We start from the raw sequence: 8818 nt of genomic DNA on the forward strand, positions 1-8818 counted from the left end.
TATATATATATATATATATATATATATACAATAAAGCTTTGCACATACATGCAATCACACACACACAATCCAAGGGGAACTCACACTGAGCATCATCATCCAATGGATCCCCCTCTGATGTTAGTGCCTCTTTAAACAAAGAGATAGAATACCAAAAGTAAACTCATCGTAAATGTTTTGTGGACATCAGTTGTCCATGGAATAATCTGGAGGGTAAGTAACAACTGACCCTTAGTGGTGATGATCAGTACTGCACCATTGTCAGCATAGCCACTCTCTCCTATTGCATTGAGGGCATTAACTGAGAAGTTGTATGTGGTGAGGGGCTGCAGACCTGTAACAGTGAAGGTTGTTGTATCAGGGGGAACAACATCTACATACATGAAGCTAATGGAGTTGTCCCAGATGTATCTGTCAAAAGAAATAACACTACATTAACAATGGTTTTCTCCTCATTGTCAAGATGTTCATATGTTTCTTATTTTTATCTTACCTTATACGGAACCTTTGCTGTAGGCCCCCATTAAAGCCAGGGATCCACTCTAGAGTGACAGAGTCGTGGGTAACACTGACCTGACGAACCGATGAAGGCGGATCTGGGTGATCTAAGGGTGAAAAGGTAGGATAATGAGATTAAAAACTGATTGTATTCTTTGAGCTAAACACTTTCACTCTTCAGTAAGCTCTCTGAAGTCTTAAGTTGTAAGGAAAGAGAATGTAGGTATTCATAAGGGAAACAACTGCATTTCTTATATAATCTTATATTATATTATATATTTGATAACTGAACTCACAGTTGTATTTAAAGCCTAAATAAAATGAAAGTAATTCAAATACATCAATATTTTAAGAAAGTTCAATTTGCTAAACATGTATTTAGCTTGAAAGATCAATAGCTAAGTTACTACCAAAGCTACTTTTTAAGAGAAATAACTTCAACTACAAGTAATTTATTTATTAAACTACGGTTTTTGACACTGGACTCTGTTCTTCCATTCTTCTTGTGTGCCAAATAATTGCCATCTCCACCAATCTTATATGTCCCATATGAAGTTGGTTGAGGCACTTTACTTTGATTATGGTAGTTTAAATGAGGCTACTTTACCTTTTACATTTCCTGAATATTTAAGATCAATCGATGTTCCCTTTTCTGAAATAGTATTTTGTTCCATCTTTCCTTGTGTTCGAGAATAAGAGAAATATAGCATTCTGTCACATCACAGCTACACCCAAGAGAAACACAGAATTTTCCCTATTGTGAGTAGATGTTTCATCAACAAATTGATCAACCTAAGAAAATTATTAAGTCACACTCCTTCCAAAAATTCTAAAAACACCTCTACTTCTTCCCATTTTGACTGTTTAGAGAAATAAAATTGAATGCATATTATTGGGGTTTTATATGATTGACTACCATGAATTTAAAATAAAGGGAGCATAAGGTATAGTCTTATTTTTATTTATTTTTTTCAAATATAAGTCAAAACAGTGCATATCCATTTAACTTTGGCTCATAGCACAACTAATAATGAACCAAGAAAGGGTGATCTTTAAAGGAAGAGTTATAGGATAATTTAATTGTTAAAACAAGTCACCAAGGTCTTTTTTGCAGATTTCTGTAGGTGAGGTATAAAACATGTGGTAGAAAATGCTCTGATTAGACAAAAAGGAAATTTTACTTTTTTCACATGTTAAATGCCCTATATTTGCTGGAAAACTAACACTTCGAAGTCTGGAAACTCAGGTCCTTCCAAGAAACACAGTAGTGGGAGCATCATGCTTTGGGGATACTTTTTCTTAGCTAGGACAAGAAACACAGTAACAGAATAGAAAACAAGATTGAGCTAAATACATAAGTCCTGCAGGAAGGTTGTAAGGTTATCCAAAAATCATGAGCTTTGGATGGATGTTAACCAGAAAATATATTAAAATTCAGACAGAAGCTACAAGACTTAAAAAAGGTAGTTTGCAGGAATCTTTGAATAAATGTGGACAAACGTTATGGTGATGTAGAATTTCCCCTTTTTATTTTTTTTTGCTCCATTTGTGTTGCTTTTAGCTGCCAAGATTTCTAAATAAAATCTAACACAAGATAATGTCAAAAAATATTAATAGGCTGAAGACTTTGCAGATCAGACGTTGTGTAGCACTGGTTTAAAAAAAATTCTAAATGTGAAACTGCATAATTATTATAAATAAACTTTTGAAAGATCACCAAAAAAAAGGACAAAGCTTTGACTGTCTCCACTAATAACCTAGAAGCTGATTTGCATAATTCATATAACAAAACATAGTCAATAAGACATTGCCTCTTGATTATTTCAGCACCAATATTAAGAAGATCAAAGGAGCCTAGTCAGACTTGGACTGTTTTTTTTTTTTTTTTTATACAAAGCGCTGCTTCAGTCAGGCTTCTGGAAGCAAAGTGGGCTGTTTTGTATTGGGAGCATAAAGGCAGTAATTTTGGTGAAGGGGACTAGTCAAGGTGAAATGAAGGAGAGGTATTTTGACGGAGGCATAAGCAGACAGTTTGCTGGTGCATAGATCCAGTCTGTACACCAGATTACAAGACTAAAAAAATTCCTATAATCAGTTCAACTAAAAGAAAGCAAAGAGGTTGCTTATATTAAACATCGCCATCCATGCCAAAAAAATATTACCAAAGACCTTTTTCTCTCAGCCCCAAAGTGATAAAGAAGCATTCATAATTTATCACCACTGTATCAAATTAATTATGATTATTTACACTCAGCCATAAAAAAACGAAAAGATGGAAATAAACAGTCAGTATTGGATTGCATTTTGTAGTCTTCATAGTAAATATTAAATGTGTCCATCGATAGCTGCTGGCATTTGCTGAGAGCTGGACCAGGCTGATTACACCAGTAGTGTGCAGAAGCATTTGGTGGAAAGTCTAAGTATGCCAGGAGTGTAAAGCTTATCTCTGCAACTCTTATCTGTGGAAGAAGCAAAGTAGAGCTGTGGGCTAAATGATAAGGTAGATTTAGGGGTATAAAATAAGGTTTGAGGGAATAGTGGGAATTGTAATGACCCCCTAATACTATTTTGATTCAGCTAGATGGCCGGGTAGAATTTGGACCAGACGACATAGATTCAGTTTCATTTCCTGTATCCAAATAAGAACAGAAGGAAACATTCATGTTTCCCTGCCAAGTGTGTGATCTGAATAATCCCTACCCGGCGTGCCATTAATTATCCAAATTTTGAATTTGTCATTTATTAAAATATTCCTGGGGGATTTTTTTCTTTTTATTTTGTCCACTAAGTGGAAAATTCACAGCAACAGAAAAGGCAAGGAAGGTAGAGATGGATGCCAGGAATGGTCAGGAACCAATAAACTATTTTGTGCTGTCCTCTGTCTCTTGGTATTTATCTTGTCTGAGTGTTTATGGGAACAGGGAGGTTTAGGCATATGGTTTATGTTGGCTAGATAACCAAACTGCTGGAAGTGTTTATGGAATCATGAGATTACAGCACATTCAAATATAAATAGATGAAAATAGATTGGTTTAAATATATTCAAAACACTCTTTCATACTAGTTCCTTTTTTCACTCTAGAGATGCCAAAATTGTAGCACAGCCATTTCTCAAAATTCCTTTTTCTGCATTTTACATGGCACCAAGTAAAAATACTGCTTAAACCACAGTCACCCAGAGACACACGCCCATATGAACTTAAAATGGAAATGTATGCAGATGCAATACTTGTGCTGACGAGCTGGATGTCTAGCTTGTCTTCCCCAAGTGAGTTGCGAGCTGTGCAGCTGAAGACGGCGTAGTCCAGAGCAGCACTTACATTTACCACTCGCAGAGTGCTGGTGTGGAAGGAGCCCTCCCTCACTGTCCTCTCCTCATACCTGTAGCATGAAGATTTATAGCACACAGTTAAGAAAAAGGATGAACAGTGCCGACACTAAAGCACACTAGAAAAACAAAGAAATAGAAATCCATATCATCCATATCAGAAATCCATATCATTTGCAAGAATCTGAAAAGTGTGGCTTTCTTGCTAATATGAAGACTCCCTTAGCAATACTATGCAAATAATAAAAAAAAAAACAACAATCCCTTTCTCTGCTATGTTCAGTGTCTTTAAAAGCTTTGCACATCCAGATAGAGATTGTTATTAAACATTGTGTTTTCAAATCATTTCATATCTAAACAGATGATGCCCTTTTGTACAGCAAGTCTTAGAACACATTTTTAATTGGGTTTAGATTGTTTGCAGCATTTTTTTTGTTGTTGTTTTTTCCTTTGCTTTAGTGTTGTGTGTAGGTCTAAATGTTGTGTTTGCTAGCCTTGTTTTTGTGTTTGCAACACTTTTAGTATAGTGGCGCATTTAAGTATATGCACCTCTAAGCCACTGTAGCTAAAAAAACACTTTTGCAAAGCATTGTAAATGTAACTTGGGCTTTGTAATGGAAAATAGCAAACTAAATAACGTTCTGACCTGGGGTTGGCTAAATCAATGAGCATCCCTTTTTTCCCCCAGATAAATTCTACACGAGGAATGCCTTCTGCCTGACACACCAACTCAGCTGTGGTAGTGCCATCTCCCCGACTGGCAACCTTCGACCACTGTGGCCCCTTCCAAAGCTCTGGTGTGACTGCAGAAATAATAACAGAGTAGCAGGTATTCAGGAACCATAAATGCTGTATTTATTGAAATCCACAGAAGGATCATAGAATTATATTTAATGTTTGCTATGCCCTAAACTTAAAAAATGACAGACTTACATTGCACTACAAGCTGCATCTCCACACTGGCAGGGAGTGCTATGCTATTACTGGCCGTGCACTGGTAAAAACCAGCGTGAGCCCGAGTCACATTATGAATGGTCAGAAGGCTTGATTCATCTTCCTGGGTCTCCTCTCCCATCTCCACCTCTTCCTCTCCCTGTGGAAGACAGAGTGAGAGGAAATAAGCAAAAGACAGCTGCTATCCCTCAGTACCTCCTATCCTCCCCCCCGGGGATGGTGCAATACCTGTCTTGCTGCATAAGGCAAGACAGGTAGCCGGACTCATCACTTGATGTCTGCATGGGAAGGGCATTCAATAGAATAAGCTGAGAGGACAAAGAAGAATAACATCAAATGCTACAGAGGCCCAAGACAGAAAAGAATGGGCAATAAAAGCAGAGGAAAAGAACATGCACTCCACTGCCAGGGGCGGGTTGGACCACGGAGAGTATCAGTAGATACAGCGGCCACACCACATTGACAAATGTGCCCTTTAGTCACGCAGCAGTAATGAAAGCTATTTTTCTGGATTTGGGCTGAGTGTGAAACAAGGAGACGTGGGGTGGAAGGATAGTTAAGGCCAGTGAATTATGGTGCATCTGTGCATTTAGAGAGCCCAGTGATAAACGGCGAGAACAGAGAAAATAACAGGGGAAGCCAGATAGAGGAAATAGATTCTGGTCCTTGACTGTTGCTGCTCCTGCTATGTGTGCCTATGCGTGTTTGCTTGCAGTAGCACTCACTAGCCATTTCCAAGAGAACATGTCAGGTATAATGGGGTTGGCATCTGCCACACATATCAGGTCTGCTATTCCTCCTTGGTTAACGAACACAGGGTCTTTCTCCGCCTTGACATTGGGACCATCTGAGCGTAAGAAAAAAGGAAAAGGCTGAGGCAGAAGTAAAGTCAGCAGGAAACATCATCCATTAAAAAAGGCATGTGGATTTGAGATAATTACTCTTGCACTTGTTTGGCTTTAACTGGGCTCATAACCCATGGGATACAAACTATTAGCTTCTTTCTATGCTGGAACAACAGCAGCACATTAAAAACTGGCTATGTGACCCACAAAACCCTTTAATGAGAGCACATCCCTGTTCAGATTATGGCTGAGTGACCAGTTTGCCCTCTTTTGCTTTCCTCCATCTATCTAAACATCAGTGAATCTCTTCTACCAGAGACTTCACACTTCTTTTCTTTGTTAACCTCACAAGCCTTTTACACTTCCCCTGGGTGCCACACTCATGCAACAGTCAGGCCATTAGTGCCAACTTGTCTGAACCTATGTTCCCTCTTGAAGAACAGTGGTGAGAAACAGTAGCAAGACACCGTCCTCTGGGTTGGTAGTACCCACTCATGTTGGTCTCCTAACAAAGACCGACATTGTTAAGTGGGATCCACTGCCATAGTTAAAAGCTACTACAATCCTCCATACATAATGAATATCTACAACTGTCAAGCCCAGTCAGTGCAGGATGGCAGAATCCATTAGTCGTCTACCATGGGCTTTGCTGAATCAAACAGACCTAAATTTTTAGCGCTAGCATTACTAAATCATTACAATCGAGGCAGAGGGCCTAAAGCTTGAGGCGGGGCCTGAGGCAGAAGGGGAAGTGGATGGCCTTGCATGGGAACCTAATAAAGGTTTTTTTTTTTCTTTTCGGGAGAAGGAACTTGAAAACCAGTTTGGTCCTTTGCAAATGTATAGCTTTAGACGAACTTAAAACTGTGCTATTAGGAGCCAGCATATATGAATTGACTTAACTACTGGGACAATTATCCAAATCTGGAACCTAACTGAAATAAGAATGTCAATTTGAAAGACATTTTTATGCAGGTAGAGTGGCTCAGAGTAAAGATGAACTGTAGAATGAGAGATGCAAAAGCTGCTCTAGAATCCTTTCAACATTTATGTAAAGTTGCTTAAAGTAGTCTTTATTCTGCAGCACATTCAGCATTCCAGCATCCTATAATCTTGGCAATAGTTTAGCACCTTAACACCAGATAGGAAAATAAATATGTTGAAAGTCTACCTAAGTGGAATATTATCGGAAAGCAGATTTTGAATGCAAAAAATCTGAAACACTACATGCTAAAGAAATACTGTATACAAACTGGCCTTTACAATTACAAACATGCACACCTTCATACTATTGCAGTAAGTGAATAAATTTAATATATATCTAGGATATATATATATATATGCATTTTCTATGAACAATGTCTTACAAAGAACATCCAGCGTGAAAGTAGTTTGGTTGACACCTTCATCATTTTCACATTTGACGGTGTAAATGCCGGCATCTTTCCTCGTCACATTTCTAATCTCCAGAGAGTGATCATCTGTCCACTTGTGGCGTAGATCCTCCCCTTTGAAAAAGTAAAAACACAGGCAGACACATGCACACCAATGGGAAATTAGAGCTTAATTGTATGCTCATCAACATGTCCTCTCACCATCGGTCTTTTATTGACATCTAATCCTGCAATATTGATTAGCCTGGCTAGATTCCCCCTTCAAGGTAACAATAATACTCTGAGGGAGATGGTCTGCACCACAGTGCCCAAAAAGGTAACGTGTTTGTTCTTCATTTAAAAAAAAAAATGCATTCATTATATAGGGTTATCTGCATATAATGGAAGTGGCAGAGATAACAAAAAGGGTGTGGGTGCAGCTGGGCTCTGATGACATCGACCTGCAGAGGAAGACAAGTTTAAAGCTGCTGTGTTGTATTCAGCTATCCTCATTTAGAGTGAATATATTAGAGCTGTAATGAGAATCACATTTGGCAGAGTCCCATGCCGGCTAACCTGCTATGTTTTATTCAGACCCTGAATGGCAAGGCTGAGTGCTTACTTGCTGGCTCAGCTCAACTAGGACCTGGTTTATAGAGCCATCACACAGCCCTGGATCACCTTTGACCAGCATCTGTCTGCCGTGATGCCAAATGCAGGAGAGGACCTCAGGGTTAGCTGAGACCAACAGGGGGATGATAGCCACGTCATCCTCCACCACCTGGACTTCTGTTGCCTTCTCAGGACTGAATTCAGGAGGATCTGACATAAAAGGAAAACAGAAATACAAACTCACTTGGATTCATACAAATATTACAAGCAGAGAGGAATACATACAGACTCCTGTCCACAGAAATCCAACCAGAACAAACACAAAAACTCACAACACACACTGAGCATGAAAGCACTGAGGGACACTAATGAGAGTCAAACCAGTAAAAAGTCAACATCCCACCAATAATTCCAGATCTAACCAACTTCAAGCACTTCGACAAAGGGGGAGTGAAGCAGCGTGGGAGGGAGAGGGACAGGCATTAAAACATTGCCTGACAGTACTGTTGTCCAAATGCAGATCTGCACAAACACACAGTGACATTCCTTCATGCTCATACACAGCACCAAGCTTTGAAGCAGAAGCTGACTGCTGCCTGTGAAATAGCATCAAAGGCAAACATGGCCATGCAGCAAAGTAAATGCACAATTAGGACAAACTGCCGGAGAGCTCAACAGACACAGACCATAACAAAGGTATCCGGTAAACAAAAAAAAAACACAGCAAAAATTCTCTGAGATGTAGATTTTATCTGCCATGTAAGTGATTAGTCTTTTTAAAGTTAAGCAAACAAAACTGTTTATTTACACACATACAACAAATAATGCAATGTATACCTTATTTTTTAATTCTCCCCTACTTACATAGTACATTCAGGTGGTAAAATGTCTTTGAACCCTCTTTCAACACAGGGCTGTAGGCCTGACAGATCACCTTCTGGTTGTGGTGCTTCGAAGTCAGCTTTAGGTGTAGCCTACTGAGCACAGAAACACCCCCAAACAACGAATCTGTAGGTGTCTCTTCCACTCCCTGATACCTAGAAGCAGCCAAAAAGTCACAAATATGAAATTAGGTAAGTGTGCATGCGCGAAAGCAGCATGGTGCAGTTACACCGCTCCTGTTACATTTTTAACTTTATTATTTTCAATCTTTATAATGCCTCACTCAAGTGATTCAGACCCCCCCCCTGTAATTGACATTTATGCAC

The 8818-nt window shown here is 39.1% G+C and overlaps 1 protein-coding gene across 1 annotated transcript in view; it reads right to left on the reverse strand.

Moving 5' to 3' along the window:
- nphs1 (nephrosis 1, congenital, Finnish type (nephrin)) overlaps positions 1 to 8818 on the reverse strand; it is a 66527-nt gene that overhangs the window by 11094 nt on the left and 46615 nt on the right. The window contains exons 12-21 of the mRNA XM_015376849.1: positions 8475 to 8647; positions 7680 to 7820; positions 6993 to 7133; positions 5506 to 5627; positions 4760 to 4919; positions 4473 to 4629; positions 3728 to 3879; positions 494 to 605; positions 230 to 411; positions 85 to 129 (exon numbers count right to left, since the gene is read on the reverse strand). Coding sequence (XP_015232335.1) covers positions 85 to 129; positions 230 to 411; positions 494 to 605; positions 3728 to 3879; positions 4473 to 4629; positions 4760 to 4919; positions 5506 to 5627; positions 6993 to 7133; positions 7680 to 7820; positions 8475 to 8647 — 1385 coding nt within the window. The remainder of the gene's footprint in view (positions 1 to 84; positions 130 to 229; positions 412 to 493; positions 606 to 3727; positions 3880 to 4472; positions 4630 to 4759; positions 4920 to 5505; positions 5628 to 6992; positions 7134 to 7679; positions 7821 to 8474; positions 8648 to 8818) is intronic.

This window comes from Cyprinodon variegatus, unplaced genomic scaffold (assembly GCF_000732505.1).
Source record: "Cyprinodon variegatus isolate N-32 unplaced genomic scaffold, C_variegatus-1.0 Scaffold143, whole genome shotgun sequence".
Lineage (NCBI taxonomy): Eukaryota > Metazoa > Chordata > Actinopteri > Cyprinodontiformes > Cyprinodontidae > Cyprinodon > Cyprinodon variegatus.